General features: G+C 31.2%; 10 protein-coding genes across 10 annotated transcripts; 6 read left to right on the forward strand and 4 right to left on the reverse strand.

Annotated features, from left to right (window-relative positions):
- The first annotated feature begins 2,225 nt into the window (after positions 1-2,225).
- Positions 2,226-3,809, forward strand: BX664DRAFT_321346 (PfkB domain-containing protein). Its single transcript, XM_051543286.1, has 7 exons — positions 2,226-2,388; positions 2,461-2,489; positions 2,602-2,652; positions 2,732-2,794; positions 2,867-3,062; positions 3,118-3,443; positions 3,533-3,809. The coding sequence occupies exons 1-7, from the start codon at positions 2,268-2,270 to the stop codon at positions 3,713-3,715; spliced, it is 969 nt and encodes a 322-aa protein (XP_051405053.1). The 5' UTR covers positions 2,226-2,267; the 3' UTR covers positions 3,716-3,809.
- Positions 3,810-3,926: 117 nt separating this feature from the next.
- On the forward strand, positions 3,927-5,354 carry BX664DRAFT_253933 (nucleotide-diphospho-sugar transferase; the record flags this gene model as incomplete). The annotated part of the gene is made up of 4 exons (XM_051540335.1): positions 3,927-4,156; positions 4,218-4,464; positions 4,740-5,031; positions 5,104-5,354. The coding sequence occupies 4 exons, from the start codon at positions 3,927-3,929 to the stop codon at positions 5,352-5,354; spliced, it is 1,020 nt and encodes a 339-aa protein (XP_051405054.1).
- A 271-nt stretch (positions 5,355-5,625) lies between these two features.
- BX664DRAFT_377361 (uncharacterized protein) lies at positions 5,626-7,611 on the reverse strand. Its single transcript, XM_051548768.1, has 7 exons — positions 7,406-7,611; positions 7,236-7,351; positions 7,073-7,166; positions 6,769-6,986; positions 6,652-6,695; positions 6,171-6,581; positions 5,626-6,080 (listed from the first exon to the last, which is right to left on the reverse strand). Exons 1-7 carry the CDS (start codon positions 7,499-7,501, stop codon positions 6,013-6,015), a joined length of 1,047 nt encoding a protein of 348 aa, XP_051405055.1. The 5' UTR covers positions 7,502-7,611; the 3' UTR covers positions 5,626-6,012.
- An 855-nt stretch (positions 7,612-8,466) lies between these two features.
- Positions 8,467-10,220, forward strand: BX664DRAFT_289594 (uncharacterized protein; the record flags this gene model as incomplete). The annotated part of the gene is made up of 3 exons (XM_051541844.1): positions 8,467-9,343; positions 9,554-10,030; positions 10,111-10,220. The coding sequence occupies 3 exons, from the start codon at positions 8,467-8,469 to the stop codon at positions 10,170-10,172; spliced, it is 1,416 nt and encodes a 471-aa protein (XP_051405056.1). The 3' UTR covers positions 10,173-10,220.
- Positions 10,210-10,561, forward strand: BX664DRAFT_321350 (uncharacterized protein). Its single transcript, XM_051543287.1, has one exon. The coding sequence runs from the start codon at positions 10,298-10,300 to the stop codon at positions 10,517-10,519; it is 222 nt and encodes a 73-aa protein (XP_051405057.1). The 5' UTR covers positions 10,210-10,297; the 3' UTR covers positions 10,520-10,561.
- Positions 10,562-11,019: 458 nt separating this feature from the next.
- Positions 11,020-11,841, reverse strand: BX664DRAFT_354897 (uncharacterized protein; the record flags this gene model as incomplete). The annotated part of the gene is made up of 1 exon (XM_051547770.1): positions 11,020-11,841. One exon carries the CDS (start codon positions 11,839-11,841, stop codon positions 11,020-11,022), a length of 822 nt encoding a protein of 273 aa, XP_051405058.1.
- A 374-nt stretch (positions 11,842-12,215) lies between these two features.
- BX664DRAFT_289595 (uncharacterized protein) lies at positions 12,216-13,968 on the reverse strand. The gene is made up of 2 exons (XM_051541845.1): positions 13,314-13,968; positions 12,216-13,228 (listed from the first exon to the last, which is right to left on the reverse strand). Exons 1-2 carry the CDS (start codon positions 13,855-13,857, stop codon positions 12,435-12,437), a joined length of 1,338 nt encoding a protein of 445 aa, XP_051405059.1. The 5' UTR covers positions 13,858-13,968; the 3' UTR covers positions 12,216-12,434.
- Positions 13,969-14,359: 391 nt separating this feature from the next.
- Positions 14,360-15,807, forward strand: BX664DRAFT_321352 (uncharacterized protein). The gene is made up of 2 exons (XM_051543288.1): positions 14,360-15,188; positions 15,258-15,807. The coding sequence occupies exons 1-2, from the start codon at positions 14,389-14,391 to the stop codon at positions 15,571-15,573; spliced, it is 1,116 nt and encodes a 371-aa protein (XP_051405060.1). The 5' UTR covers positions 14,360-14,388; the 3' UTR covers positions 15,574-15,807.
- A 546-nt stretch (positions 15,808-16,353) lies between these two features.
- BX664DRAFT_321371 (uncharacterized protein) lies at positions 16,354-20,442 on the forward strand. Its single transcript, XM_051543289.1, has 18 exons — positions 16,354-16,487; positions 16,549-16,591; positions 16,746-17,297; positions 17,371-17,511; positions 17,611-17,668; positions 17,727-18,053; positions 18,121-18,273; positions 18,341-18,488; positions 18,549-18,691; positions 18,750-18,821; positions 18,884-19,045; positions 19,119-19,352; positions 19,399-19,473; positions 19,537-19,680; positions 19,753-19,824; positions 19,905-20,069; positions 20,136-20,207; positions 20,272-20,442. Exons 1-18 carry the CDS (start codon positions 16,378-16,380, stop codon positions 20,349-20,351), a joined length of 2,751 nt encoding a protein of 916 aa, XP_051405061.1. The 5' UTR covers positions 16,354-16,377; the 3' UTR covers positions 20,352-20,442.
- Positions 20,443-20,508: 66 nt separating this feature from the next.
- On the reverse strand, positions 20,509-21,022 carry BX664DRAFT_321376 (uncharacterized protein). Its single transcript, XM_051543290.1, has one exon. The coding sequence runs from the start codon at positions 20,958-20,960 to the stop codon at positions 20,562-20,564; it is 399 nt and encodes a 132-aa protein (XP_051405062.1). The 5' UTR covers positions 20,961-21,022; the 3' UTR covers positions 20,509-20,561.
- Between the last annotated feature and the right edge of the window lie 1,266 nt (positions 21,023-22,288).

Here is a 22,288-nt window from a genome sequence, read left to right on the forward strand (position 1 = left end):
ATCAAGGTAATTGGTCATGATGATTGTTTTGATTATTGTTTTTTTTTTCACTTTCATTTTTTTTTTTTTTATTTATAGTTTTTTTTTTTTTTTTTTTTTTTTTTTTTTATAGATTATCTCCAAGGGTGCGTTCAAAGGAGTGGTTCCAAAAGACATCAGGTATTTGATACAGCTTTAACCGGTTTCCATGTACTCGTTTCAGTCTAGGATTGTTGTCTTGATATGACTTGATAAGGTAAGTTCCTTTACCCAGAGTTTGATGTACAATATAGATTCCGTCCCACTTGTCAGATATTTTTCCTGCCCATGAATTTGCCTTGATTCCATTATACAATGTCACTATGTTACCAAGTTTGAAAGGAGGTTTCCATTGTCGTATATCTTCGATGATTTTCTTGTCCATGGCCTTTTTTTGATTTTCTTGGGATTTCTTTATGGTGTGGAATTAATGTAAATATGGTTAGTGATAATAAAAAAAAATAAAAAAGGAGACAAGAACAAGTCTGTGAGATTTCTTTTTATTTTGAAAAATAGTTAAAAAGAGACAAAGTATCTACACAAAAAGTTTTGGTGGTCTTATATATAAGTACGTGGTGAGTGATACGTAATATTAGTATCATCATACTATATTTAAGATTGATGATCAAACTTTATTTTTGTTTTTTTTTTTTTTTGTTTTTTGTTTGTAATACCGTTATATAGGGAGTATAATCTTATTAGTATTTTATTTCTCATTGATGTGATGTTATCATCATATGTATAGCGATTCATTACGATAGTTGCCCTGGAGAGATTATACATTGATATGTATCTTCCTTGGTAGTGATTATGGACCATCAGCATAATGGTTTTCGAAGTCCGTATTTTATATAATTTTTTAGATATTTTTATTTTCTTCTATTTCTTTCTTTTCTTTATAACAACTTTAATCATAGTATATCAATTAGTGATCTGTAGTGGTTATATTTTTATTTAATAAAACTTTTATTTTTATTCCTACTACTTTATTACACGTCATTGTAATTGATTCCATCTTACGATGTATTTTTTATTCTTTATTTGTGAATGCATTCTTTATTTTTTGTTTTATGGTTACGGAATACGCAAATACGACAGATGGATGACATTCCTAAAATAATAATATCTATGAAGATTGATTTTAGTGATCATCAGTTCCTTTTATAAAAAGAACAAAATAATATAAAATAAATTTAAGTGTATGTTCCAAATATGGAAATGAATGTCTTGATTATTATGATCACAGTTGATGATGATCAATAAAATTGAAAGAACTTGAAAATAAAAAGCGTGATTATTGCTTGAAAAGAATAAAATAATAATAAAGCTTAGGATGATTGATTCTTTAAGAGTGGCAAGACGATTTGATTAAATCTTTTTAAAGTTTATTAAGAAAAAATTAAAGATCTGTTTAACCAAGTTAAAAAAAAAATCATAATAACTAGTTGCAACTTATAAAAAAAAAAACCAAGTCAAACCGATAAAAAAAAAAATATACAAATAGTGAGAATTGGCACAATGGTAAGAATTGACAGAATGGCAGAATGGAGAAGGTTTTTTTTTTTTTTTTTTTCAGCTAATCACTGTAAATTTCGTTGCCAACAGGAGGATAATTTTTGTGATCGATTATAATTATTATTATTATTATTTTTTTTTTTTACCTTTGAATTTTGTAAATACAGTAACTTGATTTTGATGCTTTATAATGTCTGAAAATAATAAATGCCAGTTCTAATTCAATAGAATAAAAATATGATGATTGTTCGATAAATCCAATAGATGATTGATTTGGATGTAAAAATAGGATCATCTTTAGTGATGATCAATAAAATGTTTGCATGTCACTTGAATAAAGGAATGGATATTAAAATGATGATATTGTAGTATGGAGACATAAGATAATGGTACAAATACTATATGGTTTGTCAGACGTTGTTCAGGTTATAATTCAGTTATTTTTTCTTTCTTTTTACATCCTAAAAAAAAAAAAAAGGACAAAACCTTAAAGTGCAGGAAATTCAAATAATAGTGTCATTGGTACAGTATCGAGGTCATCTCGTAGTTTGTGACCTAAAATAATATCATTATTTCTATAAAGTTCAATACAGATATTCGGAACATCAAAACAGTGTCGCTTTATTTCAAAGGCAGTGAACGCTTTACATATTTAGCGCATTTTTTTTTCCTTTCTCTTTCTCTCTCTTTTCTTTTGACTTTCTTTTTATATATATATATATATATATATCACCATGGGTAAAATATTGAATTATGGATCAACTAATATCGATGAATTTTTCAGTGTACCTCATATTTGCAAGTCTGGTGAAACTCTCTCGTCCACCAATTACTTTGTTCGTGCTGGTGGGAAAGGTAATTAAATACATTTCTTTTCTTTAGGACGCGATTTAACCTATACAACTTGTTTTCTCTCATCAAACTTAGGTGCTAATCAATCTGTTGCTTTGGCAAAGGTAAAAAAAAAAAAAAAAAGAAAGGAAGAAAAGATTTAAATGGAAAACTATTGATGAAGGGTTTGTCATTATTCGTCCTTTACTAAATATTTTTTTTTTTTTTTCTTTCCAGGCTGGCAGTCAAGTTTTCCATGCTGGAAGAATGGGTGGTGATGCCAAATGGGTAAGGAAAAGTTTATTGTATAAACTAAATTCAATTGCTTATACTCAGTATGATTCTACTTTTTTTTTTTTTCCCTTAGGTACGTGATACAATGGTAGAATATGGTGTGGATATGTCATTAACTGAAATTGCAGAGGATCAGGCAAGTTTTAAAAAATGAAAAATAAAGTAGATATTATTATATCTGAAGTGCTTTTTTTTTTTATCATCATAGAAAAACGGACGAGCTTTTATTCAAGTCAGTGAGGAAACTAGGGATAATTGTATTGTCCTATTCCCTGGAACAAATGCTACGTATACTGGTGACGATGCTGTCAAGGTGTTGGAACATTTTGGACCTGGAGATTGGATTATACAACAAAATGAAATAAGTGGTGGAGGTGATATTATGCGATTGGCTGCTGAAAAAGGTAAACTATTTATAATTTTTTTTTTATTATTATTTTACTTATATTTTTTATATAGGATTGTCTATTATTTTCAATCCGGCACCATTGACTAAAGGAATCATAAATGACTTTCCTTTTAACAAGATCGATATTTTGGTGGTAAATGAACATGAAGCTGCTGATTTATACAAGGAACTACAAGGAAGTGATTCGAATCTAGAAGGATTAGAATTGGCAACAGCACTCTTCAAACATTTTGATCAAATGCAAGGTTTGGTAGTGACACTTGGTGGTGAAGGTGTGGTAGCTAAATTTAGATATCAAGACAAAGTACGTGATTTCAAAGTACCTAGTATCAAAGTAAAAGTCAAGGATACAACAGCTGCTGGTGATACTTTTGTTGTAAGTATTTTTTTTTTTTTTATAAATCATATAATATATATATATATATCATTTCTGATGATTTTGATGTTATTGATAATAATTTATAGGGATACTTTTTATCAACATTTGTGAGTGCAGAAAATGAAGATTTTTTTGTCAGAGTACAACATTCATTGGAACAAGCCAACTTTGCAGCTTCCCTTGCAGTACAGCGTGAAGGATCAATGATTTCTGTGCCTACTTTGGAACAAGTCGAACATCATTGGACATCTATTACCAAGAAGAATTAGATTAGATTTGTTCTCTAGGTTAGAATTTATGTATTATACTTTTTTGATCTGATATATATATATATAATAAAAAAAAAAGTCTTTTTTTGTATAATTTCCAATTTGATCCCCCGCTAATTTTTTGATTTGCTCAGGATGATGCTTTTTTTTTTATAAGAAAAAAAAAAAAAACTTTTTTTTTCTTTATCTTTTTGTACTGAACAAACTAAAGATGCGACCGTTTTCCTCTTTGTCACGGAAACCGTTATTACTTTTAGGTTTTGTATCTGTGTTCATCTTTTTATATCATGTAGCTAGTCATCCAAAAGTGACTCAAACGATGCAACCTACTTCATATTACGATAATTATGATGAAGCAGTATGTCTTCCTGAACTTCATATGACTCGCCAACCTCCCAAGAAAAAAGCAAAAGCTGCTTTTGTTATTTTGGTTCGAAATAGGTATAAATGAATATATAGTAAAAAGTATTCATCTAACTTTTTTTTTTTTTTCCTTTGTTAGTGAACAAGAAGGCATTGCTTCTAGTATTATGAATCTCGAAGACAAATTCAATAAGAATTTCCATTATCCCTATGTATTTTTGAATGAAGAACCTTTTACTGAAGAATTCAAGATGGCTATGACTCGGGCTTCTCCCAATGCAGTTATGAAGTTTGGATTGATTGATAAACAACAACATTGGGGATATCCTTCTTTTGTCAATGAAACATATGCAGCTGAGTGTCGCGAAAAAATGCTTATGGATGGTGTCATGTATGGTGAAAAGGAAAGCTATCATCATATGTGTCGATTTCAATCTGGATTTTTCTTTGATCATCCTCTTTTGGACAAGTAAGTAAAAAAAGATATATGTATTTGAATATAGATGGATAAAACTGATTGTATATATATATATATATATATATATATGTATTATTCTTTCATTTTGGAAATAGTTACGATTGGTACTGGCGTGTGGAACCTGGTGTACAATTCTTCTGTGATATTACTTATGATCCATTCTTATATATGGAAAAACATAAGAAACAATATGGATTTGTGGTAACGTTAAAGGAAATGCCAAATACGATACCGACTCTTTGGGATACGGTGATGGAGTATGCTAAATCAAGACGAATTGATATTTCAGAAAAAAGTCGACTTTTATTCCCTTATTTCAAAGATGAAAACAATAGTGGGTACAATTACTGTCATTTTTGGTCCAACTTTGAAATTGCGTCCTTGAACCTTTGGCGTAGTCCTGCTTATCGTGACTTCTTCCATTATTTGGATCAAACCGGGAAATTCTTTTATGAACGTTGGGGAGATGCTCCTGGTAAATTTTGAAGAAAAATAAAAATAAAATCAAAATGAACTAATTTTTATTATATATATATTTGATGTATAGTTCATTCTTTGGGTGCTGGATTATTATTGGAAACTGATCAAATTCATTATTTTGAAGATATTGGATACCAACATGATCTCTATCGTCATTGTCCTACAAAAAAGACTGGATGTCGTTGCAATTGTCCTATAGGTACTACCAAAGAAAGTATCGATCATGATAACTACTATGACACTTGTCTTCCTCAATGGCAAAAATGGGTCAAGACGTCTGAAGCAAGGAAAGCTCATTGGAATATGTGGTCATCATAGTTTAGTATAGTAAGTCTTTTAGTGTTATTTATTATTATTATTCTTTTTATTATTATTATTATTATTATTATTATTATTATTATTATTCATTGATAGGCTAGTTCTTTTTTTTTTTTTTTTTGTTGCTTGATACCATATTACTTTTTGAAAAAATAAAAGAATCTTCAACTATAGACATTGAGTTGGATTTTATTGTTTTCACCTTATTTTTTTTTTTTTTAGTATATTAGCATTGCTATCTTCCCAAAAAAAAAGAAAGAACCAAATGAATGATATATGTTCGTATTGATTTTTATTCGTCTTTATACAATTAATATGAAGGAACGAAGACAAAACAAGAAATGAAGTATATGAAAAGGAGTAATAAGAAGAAAATAAATAAAGGGGGATGATGATAATATGTGTGTGTATGTGTTTAAATAAAATACAAAAAAAGAAAAAAAAATAACCAAGAGTAATGAGTTGGTAAAGGGAGGGAAAAAAAAAAAGAACAAGACAGATATATATATGTATATGTGTGGATGGGGGAAAAAGAAAGAGAGATACATTCACAAAATAATAATAGTAATAATAATAGTATAATGATAATAAAGTACTAGTAAGAGTAAGAAACGAAACCAGTTCGAGAAGTTTTGGAAGGAAAGGGGAATAATATTAACTAATCCAATGATAACGTTCGATCACCTTGGTTGGTACTTTCTGTTGATTTCGTTTGATTTCGTAATACTATTAAAAAAAAAAACAAAAAGTAAGAATCAATCATATATATCTTGAATCCTCATCATATAAAAAAAAAAAAGAAATCATTTCACTTACAATGAGGTTTTAATCCTTTGTCAAAATTGAATAAACAGATAGCAGTATTCACAATGGTCAAAACCACCAAGGTTAAAGAGACACTGGCAAAAAAGATTAAAAATTCACGAACATACATGAATTTTTGTTGTTGAGAAGGATCACACATACGGAAGATTTTGAAACTAAAATAAGCACATCCAGCCGCTAAACCAAGGAAAAAAAGATATACCAAATATCTAGATTCATGACGAACAGCATAAACAATTAAAATCAAGAAGAGACAGGTCACTGGTAAGGCCACAATGGTCAAAGCAAATTCATAATCCGTCATTTGTAACACCAATACCAAATATTGAATAGAATAAGCCAAGAAAAAGAACATATCTAATTTTAATAATGACAATAAAATTTGATACCATCGATACATATCTATTTAAAAAAAAAAAAGATGTTAGTGAAATGATTCATTCTTTTTTTTTAATCATTCTAAGTTTTTTACTTCGTATTTCGGGATCCGCACCAATGGCTCTATATATTTTCCAACTTTAAAAAAAAAAAGAAAAAGAGTTAAAAATAGGTAAGAAAGAAACAAAACAATAAAAACCATTATTTTTACCCAAATTCTTGATAAAGTCTTGCACCAAGATAAAGATAAATCAATTCACAAATACCAGTCACCACAGCATTAACAATCAATAACCTTGTAATCAATAAACTTAATGAAGGTTGCTTCACTACATTTGACATTTGTTTAAATTGGAAGATACTGTAAATAAAACAACACAAATTGAATAATAATAAGGCGATCACTTGAATGGTATTCTGAGCTCGAACCTGAAAAAAAGAAAAAAAAAAAAAGAGTTAAATATATATAAAAATGATTATTTTAATATATATATTATATATATATATATATTTACCGCATCCCAAGCTAAAGCTACTTGAAAGACTTGAGAAAAAATAAATATCATCAAATAAACTGGAATCCCGGTGCCTTGAGTAGTATGTTGTGTTCTAATATAAAAATAAATAAAATAAGTAATTGATAATACACTAAAAAAAAAAAAAAAAAAAGGAACTTACTCAGCTTGATGTAGTTGAAACTGAGCAAAGATAACTGCCTGTAAAGCAATAACTACTACAGCTTCAAAGATGGCAACAATACCTAAATATATAGAATTCCGTGACCGAAACCATGACTATAATAATAAAAAAAAAGATGAATAAAATAAAATAAAATAATTAAAACTTACTTTTGACTTTTTATCTTTTTGTTGTATTTCAAACATTCTTCTTGTTGATTGATCAGCGTCTGAACTATTTCTATTCATTAGTTCTGAAGATAACATTCAAAAATATAAAAAATAATAAAGAAAAAGAATAATAATAATAATAAAAACTGTCACTCGAAAAAGTAACTTGTTTGTATAGGCAAAATCTAAAGAGTGAGGATATATAATGTGAGGGAGAAAAGAAAAAATAAAAAAATAAAAAAATAAAGAAAAAAAAGGGGGGAATGAAACAAGGAGAAAGGGAAAAATAAAGAAAAGGGAAAAGACAGAAGTGTGATTTTTTTTTTTTTGTTTTTGTTCATAGTTTTCGCTGGAAAAAAAGAAAAAAAAAGCTTACTGAGCGGAAAATGAAACTAAAGAAAGAGAGAGAGAGAGAGAGAGAGAGAAGGGGGAATACAACCTTTCATTGGCTCATCTTTTATATGAATAAAATAAATAAATAAATAAATAAATAAATAAAATAGATGGAAATATTAATCTATCATTATTATTATTTTATAGATTTTTATACACAAAGATAACATGATAAAAGAAATCTAAGCAAAAATAATAATAATAATAATAATATAGTTTATGGAATCACCTAAAATATCCTGACCGTCGTCTGACGTTACACTAATCACGGTAGTATCTTCTTTTTAGCACAAAACTCAAAAGGGTGAGTGATGCCTGGTGTTTTGTATTTCACAGCTTATTTGAATTTGTCCACATGCTCAGTTCATTTTTTCTATTAAAGAAAAAAAAAAAAAGTGAGAGGGCAAAGATCCATTTTATCCCCAAATATGGAAATAGCGGGTCTACTCAAAAAAAAAAAAAAGTTCAACCAAAATAAAATTTATTTATTTTTTTTTTCTCTTTTCCCTTTTCTTTTTTTTCTTTCTTTTTCTTTCTTTCTTTTTCAATCAACCTTTTTGACATATATACCCTCTCTTTATTATTATTATTATTATTATTCTATTTTGTTTTTTTTTTCTTTTATTCTCCAAAAAAAAAATTTGTCATTATTGTTACCTATCAAAAATATGCATCATTCGTGTGGGAATGGAACGTGTTGTTCACCATCAAAACTTTGGCGACAAATCCAAACGATTATACGAACGGGCAATGAACAAGAATTTGTACGATTATGTGGGGAAGGACGTGCACCACATGTGGCGCGTGTATTATTGACTCAACGACTTGTGAATGATCCAGCCATGTATCCTGCTTCTCATAAACATCGTGTTTTACAATTTGACTTTTCAACTCAACAAAGACAACAACAAGCTCTTCGTCTCTTTGGTACATCAGTTCGTGATCTCAATGCTTTACAAATGGCACTCTTCTTACGACATGAAGTTATGGCAAGATCTATTTTGTTATTCTTACAACAACAAGTGAATACAAAAGATCTTTATCAATTTGTGAATCATACTTGGGGTCAAAAGAATACTTCTTTACATTTGGCTGCTTATTCCGGCATGGTTCATCTAGTACAACTCTTATTGGATTGTGGTGCTAACTTAACTCTTCGGAATACCCGACAACGCGGTCCTTTGGATGGTTGCACCAACCTTGCTTGTATTCAATTGTTACAACAACAACAACAACAACAACAACAAGATGAACCTTCTCCGACTATCATCAAACAACAACAAGAAGAACAACAACAACAACAATTTACTTTACCACGTACTTCTATGTTATTGAAAAAGGCCGTACAACATGTCTCTGAATTACCTATCTTATTGACAGAAGATCATCATTTATCCAAACCTCCTTTGGTACTTTCTTCATCTACTTCGTCATCTTCTTTTTCTTCCTTATCTTCCTTGGATGAACCTTTGTCTCCTATTGTTCCACCATCTCCTTTACCACCAGATCTTCAAGATGATGATGATGATGATGAAGATGATCGATGTTGGACACCTCCTATCACACCACCATGTTCACCTCATTATCAATCATCCGATGAAAAACCAACAATGTCTCCCAATCCAATGGATGCCACGTCATTTTGTCATCGTCATCTTCGTCGACCTATTCCATTACGATCACCACCACCACCACCTTCTTCTTCTACAACAGAAGAGGAGGAGGAAGAACATCAAGAAGAGGAAGAAGCACCAGTTTTAATGATGAAAAAAACAAGTATACGATGTACGACCAAAAAGCAACAACCGAAAAAGTCTGTGCGTTTTCATCCAGAAATCATCTTATTGGATGCGTGTATCCGTGGTGACGTGGAAGATGTGATGCAACTTGTACGACAAGAACAACAACAAGATTCAACAAAAACAACTTGGATGATATTGGAAACATGGCAACAACAAGCATCTATTTATCAACCATGCACATCCATGCTTCATTTGGCTCTGTTACACCGACAAGAAAAGATGGCAAAATGTTTGATTTCTCTTGGTGCTGATGTCAATGCAATGGATCAAGATGGTTGGACTCCTCTTCATTATGCTGCTACTTTACAACTTTGGTCTACTGTGGAATGTTTGATTCGTCATGAAAAAATTCTCTTGGATGTCAAAACTCATAATGGTTTGAAAGTATATGATTGCCCTCGTGCATTGGTGGATCAACGTAGATGTCGAGGTAAAAAAAAAAAAAAAAAAAAATGTAGATGACGCATCAATGTTTTAGTTGAACTCAAAATTTTTTTTTTTAATCTTTAGGTATGATTGAACGCGTTATCAAGCAACGAAAACAAGGGATGACCATGGCTTGTATTGTTTAGTGACAGTATTTTTTTTTCTTTCTTTTGTATCTTTTTTTTTTTTTTTTATTTTATTCATTGGCCCAACCAATCGTTGTTACTATTATTGTTATTATTATTATTATTTTTTTTTTTTTATATATGTGATGTTCGGTATATGTACATATTCCATTCCCTTTTTGTATTTTCCACCCATTCCTTTTGTATCATATGTATCAACACTATATTTCTTTGTTTCCCATTCCATTTCATTCCATTATTTATATATCTACTGTTCCATTCACCTACCATTCTTTTTATTTATTTTATTTTATTTTTTATATAGCTTCTCTTTCCTTATATATATATATATATATGTATATATATGATATGCCCCTTCCTTATCCTATCATTCAAATCCATATAGTCTTATTCTCCTTTTCCTATTCTTTCATATGATAAATAAAAAAAGTGTAATTATTTTGAAACATCAAACCAAACAATAAACAACCATCCTTTTGACCCGATGATCCTGCCCCTTAAACTTTGTATCAATAATAAAGACCCAACATGGGCCAACATAAACAATGACACAATAATAAAGAACAATCCAATCCAAACAATAAACCATGGGGTTCTTATTATATAAAATAGATTAGTTTCATGACCTGCCTTCAAACTTGATTGTTCTGGATTGCCAACAAAAAAAAAAAAACTTTTTTTTTTGACGATTGCCTTTTTGGATCTTTTCCCCTGAAAACATCAAAACAATTCACTTTGGAACTGACAACACAAAATTTCGTTCCATTAAAAAAATTTTTTTTTTCCCATCAGATTCACGATGATCACTTTTTATTATTATTATTATTATTATAGATAAAAATGATTTTTAAAAGAAAAAATGAGTATAAACACGACTTTGTTCATGAATAGGCATTTCAGTAGTTTTGAAAAGATTCAATTCTTGTTTGATTTGATGAGCCAAGGTAGCATTTAATCGAGTACAGATAGCATCAGGATCAGATTGACGATTATAATCTTGTTGTGAATAAGTAGCATGAATTTGTACCATTTTATCAAATCGAATGACAGGCATTCTTTTTTTCTTTTTGTTATTATTATGATGAAAAGTCGTGATGGAGGAAGGACTGGATGTCATTTGTCGTTTGCCTAATATGGAACTCGATTCTTCTTCTTCTTCTTCTGGTTGTGGCGTTTTTAAAATCCCTTCACGATAAGAAGATGATGATGAGGGTGAAGGATGATTGATTTCATTAGATTTATGAAAAGGGAAAATATAATCGGAATACCAATGTTTGGCAGTATTGACCCATTGTGTTTGTTGTTCATATTCAAAAAGATCATCCTCATCTTGTTTTATGTCTGTGGGTAGGATCATCAGCCCCTGAGCGGAGTTATCTTCATCTGACACGGTGGAAGACGAAGCCGAATCGATAAGTGAAGGTGCATCCATATCAATTTCCATCATTTGATCATCATCCCATAATCCATCGTTAGGTCTTTCAATAACACATGATAATGGTCGTTTTATCGTACTGGTTGAAACACTTGAGGGTGGATGAGAGATCCGAAAGACATTCTTTAGTCGCATCGTCAAGTGTGTCATTCTTTTTTTAGTTGGGTCGTCTGATGCTGAAGATGTAGATCTTGTTTCGTTGGTGTTCGTATTAGATGATGAAAGGTTGGTCATTGAAAAAAAAAAAGATAGAAATTAAAAAAAAAAAGAAGAGAATTCTTTTTTTTAAAAAAAAAAATTGGCGCTTTTCTTTCATTAAAGTTCTATAAGGAGATTCATTTTAGGAGCAGCAAGTACAATTGAATAAAAAAAATCATCATCATTTTAAATCACAAAGGAAAATAGAATAAAAAAAAAAAGAAGAAGCGTGCTCTTATTAAACATCACTCCTTTTCTCATTTGTCTATAGCAAATAAGTTCATTGTCCACACCCATGTGTTATTTATAACTAATATAAGTAATATAGAAACAAGGAGGGTTCTCCTTTTTTTTTTTTTCTCTACGCTCCTTTTGTAGCTAATTGAGTGTATGGCGATTTGATAAAAATGGGAATAACCTTTTTTTTTTTATTACTTTATTTCAAAATACAGTAGAATCAAATATGTATAAATATGTATATCAATAAAGTGTATTAAGTAAATTTACTAATCAAGTAACTAAGGGTAAAAAAAAAAAAATCAAATCCACGCTGTTGTTTGCAGAGCATGTTGTAAAAAAAACAAAGGGAATCAAAGGTTGGTATTTTCTTTTGCTGTTTTTATTCTATTCTATTTTTTAGTGATGATCATATTGTTGTGAATAGGTGGAGTTGTAGGTGAGGTTGTTTCATCATCATCATCATCATCATCATCGTTGCCATCGTCGTCATCACCATTGTAATCAAGTTCTTGTTCATTGGATGATATAAAGTAACAGACACGGTGTTTAAGTATCATTTGTTGTTTTTCCAAAGGTTGTTCATCAATCCTTTTCCATGCTTGATCCAGAGTTAGAGTACGAATGCATATCATCGGGAAACTTCCTTGTTGTCCAGTTGTCAAATTATACCCAATACCCCAGTCTTCATCCGTATAACAGTGTAGATGAATAAGATCCCCTTTGTTCAATACAATATCAAATGGTCGTCGGGGAACATTGACATAGATAGCTTCGTAGAAACAATGATCATCTTCATGTCGTTTGGCTAATGTATAAGAAAGTGGTTGTTCATCATCACTATCATTATTATTGTATTCGTGTTTCTTGTCCGATTCGATAGAGTATCGTCCAATAAGAGTACTTTCACTGGTGTTGCCATCCATTGATAAATGCTGTACCAACCCACTGGATTTATTGTCGACCTTCGTTTCATCATCACCATCATTCTTCTTATTAGCCTTTCTATACCAACCATAAAACCCACATCCCAAAATAATGAAGCATGCGATCACAGAACCAAGGATAGCACCAATGACCTGTCGAGATTGTTCAAAGGTAGGACACTTAGATAGCATTGTCGTACAACATGGATCTTCTTGATTGACTTGACAGGATGCACAAACATCACTTTTCTTTTTCCAACCTAAATAGGATATAAAAGTGATGTCAATCAAATGGTAATGATCGTCTTTTTTTTTTTTTTTTTTTTTTTTTTTTTGTAGTATTACCACAATATTGTATTTCGTTGATGTCACCTTTGATACAGATCGAATTTCCAGATATGTAGTTTGAAGAAGAGGATGATCCAGATTGACAATGTTGGTTAAAACTTGTTTGATTCACAGTAGGACAGAACGAAGTGTTGATTGACTTGATAAAACCAGTACAAGTATCATCACATAGCACGGGAGAAGAGGGGGCTGGATTACAAGCAGGTGACTCCTGTATCAACTGAGCACATAATATAGTATTTGCATACCTCGGATAAGGTGCCGGTGTTGCCGTTGTCATTACTTTTGTTGTCGTTGAGAGGCACCAAGGCATCTCTTTTGGCCACTGCTGTTGTTTCGAATAAGCATCTAGTCGAGTATCTACATTTTCAATCGTTGTACTATTTCGTATCCATATTGGTCCGGTCCATATATCTACACTGTATCCTTGAAAAGCTGAGCATACCAATGACGTATTCAAACTAAGACATTGTGAGGCTGCATAACAATGGTAAGTCCATAAAGAAAGTAATAGTATTAATAGAATAACATGAGGTTGCATCTTTTGTAATAAAAAAAAAAAAAGAAGGAAAAGTAATAGAGTGAAGGAAAGAAAGGGGAGGAAAAAAAAAAAGACTAGAAGGGAGTATCACCAAGGAACATGACCGTTTCGTACCAAAGAAAATAAAAAAAAAAAAAAAAGAAGGAAGAAAAGAAAGAAAATAGAAGCCCAGCTTCTAGTAAAAATATGTTACAGCCCATATGAGAGATTCCAAGCCAAAAATATGGAAACTTGTCAGCCGACAATGAATTAAAAAAGGGTAGAAAAGCTCTACTCTTTTTTTTTTAACACTACCACTCAACTCCTATATTCCATTTTTGTTTAATGAATTAAACTCCTGTTGTTTCATATACTAAATTTGATTCAATCGACAGTGGTCAGCAACTGGCAAGAAATTATCGCGGTATTTCAAAAATCCTTGTCTCTGATTGCCAGGTTGAATAAAAAAAAAAAAAGTTTTTTTTTTTCTTTTCTTTTCTCTCTCTCTTTTAACTTTTAGACATTTATATACATATATTTTAGTTTTACAAGATGAAGAGATATACCTTCAATGAAGTAGCTAATCATACTTCTACCAAGTCTTGTTGGGTTATTTATGACAAGAAAGTATACGATGTCACCGAATTTATGATGGATCATCCAGGTGGAGATGATCTTATTTTGGACTATGCTGGGAAAGATGTTACAGCTGTGATGAAGGATGTAATGGAACACGAACATTCTGAAGCTGCTTATGATATTTTGGCTGACTATTGTATTGGTGAATTGGATGACAACAAACAATGCTTCTCATCATCAGTAACAGTGGATAAAAAGCAAGCTCTTCATCGACAACGCATGCAATTATTGGAACAACTAGAAGAAAGCAAGACGTATGGTATGGCGGACTTCCATCCCAAGGAAACGGATGCTAATGCAGACATCAAGACTCATCAGTTTTTGGATCTTCGTAAAGCATTGATTCCTCAATTCTTCACTAGTTCTTTTACCAAGGAATTTTATTTGGAACAAGTACACAAACCACGTTACTTACCCACTCCTGCCATCTTTTTTGGACATCCTTTGTTGGAACCCTTGAGCAAAACGGTGTGGTATGTGGTTCCTTTACTTTGGTTACCTTTTTCAGCCTATCAATTGTATATTTCCAGTACTTATGACATGATTCCTTTGACTTGTTTCTCTTTTGTATTGGGTATCTTGATTTGGACTCTATTGGAATATCTTTTACATCGTTTCTTATTCCATGTTGATGATTATTTACCTGATCATCAGATTGCCTTTTTATTACATTTCACTCTTCATGGATTTCATCATTATTTACCAATGGATAGGTAAGAAGGTAGATGTTTTTATTTGAAATGATTGACAATCTTTTTTTTTTTTTTATTTTAAATTCTTAGATTACGACTTGTGATGCCTCCTACATTGGGTATTGTTATTGCCTATCCTTTAATCAACTTGGGTCACTTTTTATTCCCTCCTATCATGGCATATGCGGTTATTTCTGGTGGTGTTTTGGGTTATGTGATGTATGATTGTATTCATTATTATCTACATCATGCAAAGGTATTTGAATTCCATTTCAAGGAAATGAAGAAGTATCATATGGCGCATCATTACAAGAACTATGAAGATGGTTATGGTATTACTTCTAAATTATGGGATGTTATCTTTGGTACTGTGTTGAAATATGGCCCAATGACTACGAATGAATAGATTATTGATGTTTCATCGTTGATATGTTTTATTATTACTTATATATACACTCATCATTCCCTCTTCTTCATCTCTTTCTACAACTTATTTTTCTTTTACATATAATCCATTTTTAATATTTTGTTTTTTTTTCTATTATTACATATATTAGTATTATTATTTGTTATCTTCTACCTATTAATCCCCTCTCTCTCTCTTTGATTTTTAATAAAATCCTAATTTACTATAGTATTCTATCTTATTTTTAACATTAATGCCAAGATCTGTATGCCGAGAAATTCTACTTTCAATTCTTCTGACTCTCAAAATAAAAATGTTACACCACAAAGATTCATTATCTACCAGAGATTGAACGTGTCAAAGACAAGATAATATTTTTTTTTATTGACAGCCTTTGGTGACAGATGATTATGTAGATATTGATGATAATGATGATTCCTTTGAGACATAATTTCTACATTGACTTGCCCTGTCATCGAAAAAAAGGTAATATCAAACCATTTCTTCCAAATTGACCACTAATAAAAAAAAAGTTCATTTCATCCTCAATGATTATTATCATCAATGATTATCGTTTATCATCTATCACCAGCTATCCTTACAGTGTCTCATTAAACCTACAAAATATATATGAAAAAAGCAAGTTGCATGGGATTGACAAATTTATGACGGATGTTAAATGTTTGAAAAACCACACGCAAGAAAGTAAATGACCTCGCATTAAAGATTCTTTTTTTTTTTTTTGTTTCTTTTTTTCTGCCTTCCATTTTTTTTTTTTTCACACAAACGGGATTAGCTAACCTAATGTCTTTGACTGATGCTAATCTATCACAACTTTTAAATTTAGGATTTGATCATGAATTATGTATACAGGCTCTATCTCAACATAATGATGTGCAACAAGCAATTGAATGGTAAAATAAAAAAAGATAGACACTGTTTTGGTACAACTTACTTATCCTTTATTTATTCAAGGATATTGACTTTACAAGAGGAAAATGGTACTACAACTAGTAATGTAAGTTAGAAGAAGAAGAAAAAAAAAGGTCGGCATTTATCACTTGTTTTATTCATCTATTTTATTTATCTTTTCTTTCTTTCTTTCTTTATTTGTATATGGACTTCTGTTTTATCTTCTTTTAACCTAAAACACAAAAACACCATTGACTCAGGTTGAAATACCTTGGAACAATACTCCATTCATAAATACTACTACAACATCTAATGATTCTTATCAAGATCAGCAAGAACTGGAACGACAAAGAACAGCCTCAGCAAAAGAAGCCTTGAAACTTCGACAACAGAGACGACTAGATCAACAAGCGCGACAACGAGCCCTTAATGATATAAAAGAAGATCGTGCTTATGTCAATCAAATCAGACCAAAGTCAACTATAAGTCCTTCTCAAAATACACCAACGTCTCATCATCTCGATACCCATCAAGTCATTCTGGCTCATAATCAACAAGAAATCAAGAAACAGCGTCAATTAGACCGTCTAGCGAAACAACGTATTTTGGATCAAATCAAAATGGACCGATTGGATAAACGAAAAAAGTTACAACAACCCTCTTCTTCTCGTACATCATCAGCAACAACAATTGCATCAAATCCACTAGCTGCAGTGGAAAAAGAAAACCAGATACCTCAAATGACTGCTTCTCAACAACATCACGACAGCGACAACATGAATGATACCATCTCACAAACTGCTCTTATTCAGGTAAATTTGAATCATATTATTATGTATCATGGATGGAACTCATATCTTGATTTGATCTGTTTATGCTTCCTAGTTGAAACTCAGAAACGGACAGACGGTTCGACATTCTTTTGATGCTAATGAACGGATACAGGATATTTTCCAATTTGTCAAAGAGCAAGAAGCAGGTGGGAATCATTCTTTTGGCGTTGATGATCAAGTGCTTTTGATATCGGTAAATCATGAAAATAAAAAAAAAATTGCTTACAAAAAAAAAATATAAAAAGCAAACATTTAAACCATTACTCATCGATCTCTCTCTTCTTTATTCAAGGCTTTCCCTCGACGTACTTTTGGTAGTGAAGAAAGTAATATTTCAGTACGTGATGCAGGTAAATAATGTCAGAATAATTCTTAAAAGGGTACAATATTCATCTTTAGTTGGTTTAGGATTCATGCCTAACGTATCATTGAATGTTTCCCGAGTATCACCTGCAGAATCTGCCTCATCGATAGAGACAACAAATACAATGCCTATGGAAACAAATGATGAAGATGACAGCATGAATAGTGATAGTGAAGAGGACAATGATGATGTTAGTAATTTTATCAGACAACCAGTGGCAGATCCCCATCGTTCTCGAAGAAATACTACTCATCCAAGATTTGCACGTCAGAATCGAGTCACTAATCCAAACTGGCTTTTACATCATCTCGGACGTCGACTTGGTGATGACGATAATACAAGCAATCGATCTAGTACTCTTGACCAGCAAGGTAAAAATGCATTAATCGAACTCGTTATAAAATAATATATCATATTGATCTTTTTTTCCTTCTGTAGATGAAAATGATGAAAGGCGACAACATATACTTACAACTATCCAACAACGGTTGTCACAAAATACTACTAACGATAATTTGAACAATATATACGAACGAAAATTGAAATGGAATGCTCGATCTCTGAAAGATCTATGTATTTCTCAAGTAGCAGGTAATAACTAGGCATAAATAAAAAAAAGATCTGAAGTGACTAACATGTTTTTTTCTTCTTCTTCTAGCTATTATATCCTCGTCAAATAAGGATACTTTACGATTGCTGCGTTATTTGACCAATTTATCGTCAGAATTGATAACTCTTCTGGTGGACAAACTGGTGGAAACAAGAAACTTGAATCAACTATCTATGTCTCAGTTGGCACGGCATTGGTAAGTTTTGAAGTGGTTCAACGAGTGAACTAAATATCGTTTTATATTATTTGAATCAAGCTATATACAACAAGTGACTCTGAGTTCTTATGTCTATGCTACAGATTCGTTATTAAAAGAATTATCTCAGTCAAGAACATTATCCAAGATTGTATTGCGCAGTTGTGATTTAATCACTGATTCTGGGATCAAACATTTAGAAGGTAAAAAAGTTTTTTATTCAAGGAAAACAAATAAATATTTTTTTTTTTTAAAATCTAGGTCTCAAATATCTTGAATATTTGGATGTCAGTAATTGCAAGATTACTGATAAAGGATTCCAATCGATTGCAAGTAAGTATGATCTTTTTTTTTTTTTTCTCTGTTAGAAATAACTCAAACATCATTTTCTGTAGAGTTACCTCATCTTGTTTATCTCAACATGTCAAAAACTCATATCACTGATAAAGGATTCCGATGGTTCATCTCTCATACAGAATGTCAAAACTCCTTGCAAACCCTTCTACTTAGTGGATGTCAAGGAATCACATCCAATCAAACAATCTCCTCGTTACAAGGTATATATATATATATATATGTAAAAAAAGTAGAAAATTAAAACTATGTATGATTGATTTTTTTTATGATTAGATTTCTCTTCCTTGTCACATTTGTCAGTCAGTGGTACCAAATTGGGAGAACAACAATTGAAGCCTGGAACAATGAAGAAACTGTACGACACTCTGGAACTATTGGATATCAGCGGTACAGGAATGACGGATCAAGATTTGATGCGATTGACAAGTGAATTTGGACATTTATTGGAATTAAAATTAGGAGGATGTCTTTCCATAACCACTCGAGGACTTTCTTGTCTTGTAGGAAGTAAGTAAAAAAAAAAAAAAAGTGATACTGATTCTTTCTATTGTAGATGCGAAACATCTCGAAGATTTACAATTCCCCAATCGAGAACATGATATTGATGGTGTTTTGGCTCGTCTCACAGGTAAAATATTGATAATCACACTCATATTTGATTTTCAATCTCACTGCTTCTTCTTTATTCAAGATCTTCCTTTACGGCGACTCTTCCTAAATGGATTTTTACAGTTGACGGATACTGGATTACAACATATTGCCAAGATGGGCCAACTACGCCAAGTCAGCTTGGCTGGTGTCAAAGTAACAGATACTGGTATTGCATTATTGGCAGGCAAGTTCATTTGAAATGAAGAATACGAAACCGTATTGATGAATCTTTTTTTTTTTTTTTTTTTAATATTAGACTTGCAAGATCTTGAACAACTTTATTTGGATCAAACCAATGTCACGGATGAAGGATTAGGTCATCTCAAACGTAAAATAAATAAAAAAAAAGATCTATCATTACAGGATACAAATATATATATATATATACTTGTTTTATCTTTTTGATAGGATTGACTAAACTGAATACATTATCATTGGGACGAACACATATTACCGACAAAGCATTGATTGCCATGAGTGATCTTGAGGAAACGCTATATGCACGACAACTTTATACGTTGAATTTACAAGATTGTAGTGCCGTGACGGATCGTGGAGTTAAGGCTTTAGCTAGTAAGTGATGATCATATAACTCACTCCTCATTTTCTTGTTCATTCTTATTTTCATATATCTTTTAGATTTAATCAATCTCACTCATCTCAATTTGGATCGTACTGGTGTCAGTCTCCAATGCTTACATTACTTAAAAGGTAAATAAACCAAAAAGAATAGTAATATAGAAGTTGATTGATCTTTTTTTTTTTTTTAAATTAGATATGGAACACTTGCGACCTGTTCGACTTTATGGTATTGAAAAAGTAGAGCCCGATGTGATGATGATGGAAGAAACATAGTTCATATATATATTGGGTTTAGTCTAGTTTTTGTAGTAAATGATCAACACAAACAAAAACTAAAAATAAAAATAAACTTTATTCAAAACTATGTGATAATATATATATATATAAAGTATGTAAAAAAAAAAACAACTATATAATTGAAAAGTAATAACGAAAGGAAATGAATATATGTATGTTGTTTATTATGGACATCACAAAAAGAAACTAATATCGATGTTGATGTTGATGTTGTTGTTGTTGTTGTTGAGGATATTTGCTGTAACCATCCATCATGACGGTTTCATTGATAGGTGAGTAAGGTTGACGAACTTGATTGATCATTTGTAATTGTTGTTCATTTTCACGAGCCAATCGTTTTCGCATACCACGGACACTACGGACGATATAATACAGAACAAGACCGACAATAACAAGGACAATGACAATGATAATCACATAATGGTGATCGCGTAGAATCCAGCTTTGTTCAGGTTGTGAGGTCACATTGCCATCATTAGGATTAAATGCTGTTGTTGCTACAGGCATGGACGGTGATGAAGGATCTTGAGCCATGATATGTAACAAAAGAGACAAGAAAAAGAAAACAAAAAGTAAAGGTGACATATAATAATTTTGTTGGAAGGGTTTCGTTCGACCTAAATAATAGCTATGAAAAGGAATGAAAAAAAAAAAGAATGGAGGGTAAACGAAAGGAAAGGGAAAATATGATTAAAAAAAAAAAAGAGGTGAACCGTCAAACACTTTGTGGTTTGAAAGGAGAAAAGAGAAGAATGTAAAAAAGAAAAAAAAAAACGAATGGACAAAAGGGGCGAGAAAAAAAAAAAAAAAAAAAAAAAACTATTTTTATCTTTTTTGGCAAGCAGATGTGATAGAAATTTATTTTTATAACAAAATATTAAACTAAAAATTATAATGTGGTAATGCTAAAAATGGAAGACAATAATGATAGAAAGAGAACAATTTTTATTCAAAATATAACAAAAAAAAAGATAATAAGGACTAAACTAGCGAAATATATAAACAGCATCATAAGGAGATCTATAAGAAAAACATTCATTCAGATATACTTTCCAAGTCAAAGAAGATATCTTGGCCAGCTCCAAAGGTATCAGCTTTACAAAAACCCATTCCATCAAATAAATCATGGAATGCCATTTGCGTCTGTACAAGGATGGGAATCATCATGATGAATAAGAAGTGTTAGTTTAAAAAAAAAAAAAAAAAAAAAAAAAAAAAAAAAAGAAAAAAAAGAAAAAAAAACAAACTGTATCAATATATATTATATATGGTATCACGAGCATTACAGTTTGTCCACTAATACATGACGCAGTTTCAAAAATAAGATGTCGCCAAAATAGGAAATAAGATATCGTAAGAATAGAGAATGAATGACGGACAAAACAGATAATGGATGACGCATAAAAAGAAAATTGAGATAGAAGGACAAATCAAATTGGAAATACCAAAGAGAGATCATATTGGAAAAATAAAAAAAAAATTCGTTAGTACATCATCCATCATCATATTCATCAATTAAAAAAAAAAAAAAAACTTACAAAAACTGTAAACATCCACGTGTTTTCAGTACACGGAAAAATTGTATGAGCCACAGAGAAGAGAGAGAGAGACACGCAAAAAGATATTATTGATGTTGTTGTTGATACCACTGGTGGAAATAGAGGAAGGCGAGGGTTGACTGATCTGCACATGTAAGGTAATGATTTTTGAGATCTTGATCCTACGACAAAGATACAGCCAACCAAGAAGAAGAAAAGGATGAGGAGCGGAAACAGTGGATCAAAACAACAGAGCAACAAGAAAAGAGGAGCAAATAGGCCTTAGCCCGTCTTGATGTCGTTATACTTGTACTTCAGATAAAACTTGTATTTGATATGGATTTGAAGATAAAGAGACTTGTAGCTTGTAGAGAG

The sequence above is a fragment of the Halteromyces radiatus genome (genome assembly GCF_025201355.1).
Source record: "Halteromyces radiatus strain CBS 162.75 chromosome Unknown BX664scaffold_1, whole genome shotgun sequence".
Taxonomy (NCBI): Eukaryota; Fungi; Mucoromycota; class Mucoromycetes; order Mucorales; family Cunninghamellaceae; genus Halteromyces; species Halteromyces radiatus.

Excerpts from the sequence above, each read along its gene's own strand:
- BX664DRAFT_321376 (XM_051543290.1), bottom strand. The coding sequence starts at position 20,960 with ATGTCACCTTTACTTTTTGTTTTCTTTTTCTTGTCTCTTTTGTTACAT.
- BX664DRAFT_289595 (XM_051541845.1), bottom strand. The coding sequence starts at position 13,857 with ATGCAACCTCATGTTATTCTATTAATACTATTACTTTCTTTATGGACT. Across the intron at positions 13,229-13,313 it reads CAACGAAATACAATATTGTG|GTTGGAAAAAGAAAAGTGAT; the intron begins GTAATACTACAA and ends TATCCTATTTAG.
- BX664DRAFT_321371 (XM_051543289.1), top strand. The coding sequence starts at position 16,378 with ATGTCTTTGACTGATGCTAATCTATCACAACTTTTAAATTTAGGATTT. Across the intron at positions 18,054-18,120 it reads TAGTACTCTTGACCAGCAAG|ATGAAAATGATGAAAGGCGA; the intron begins GTAAAAATGCAT and ends TTCCTTCTGTAG. Across the intron at positions 19,046-19,118 it reads AACAATCTCCTCGTTACAAG|ATTTCTCTTCCTTGTCACAT; the intron begins GTATATATATAT and ends TTTTATGATTAG.
- BX664DRAFT_321352 (XM_051543288.1), top strand. The coding sequence starts at position 14,389 with ATGAAGAGATATACCTTCAATGAAGTAGCTAATCATACTTCTACCAAG. Across the intron at positions 15,189-15,257 it reads CATTATTTACCAATGGATAG|ATTACGACTTGTGATGCCTC; the intron begins GTAAGAAGGTAG and ends TTAAATTCTTAG.
- BX664DRAFT_321350 (XM_051543287.1), top strand. The coding sequence starts at position 10,298 with ATGTTCGGTATATGTACATATTCCATTCCCTTTTTGTATTTTCCACCC.
- BX664DRAFT_321346 (XM_051543286.1), top strand. The coding sequence starts at position 2,268 with ATGGGTAAAATATTGAATTATGGATCAACTAATATCGATGAATTTTTC. Across the intron at positions 2,653-2,731 it reads TGGGTGGTGATGCCAAATGG|GTACGTGATACAATGGTAGA; the intron begins GTAAGGAAAAGT and ends TTTTTCCCTTAG. Across the intron at positions 2,795-2,866 it reads CTGAAATTGCAGAGGATCAG|AAAAACGGACGAGCTTTTAT; the intron begins GCAAGTTTTAAA and ends TTATCATCATAG.
- BX664DRAFT_377361 (XM_051548768.1), bottom strand. The coding sequence starts at position 7,501 with ATGTTATCTTCAGAACTAATGAATAGAAATAGTTCAGACGCTGATCAA. Across the intron at positions 6,987-7,072 it reads TAGCTTTAGCTTGGGATGCG|GTTCGAGCTCAGAATACCAT; the intron begins GTAAATATATAT and ends TCTTTTTTTCAG. Across the intron at positions 6,081-6,170 it reads CAAAGGATTAAAACCTCATT|TATTACGAAATCAAACGAAA; the intron begins GTAAGTGAAATG and ends TTTTTTTAATAG.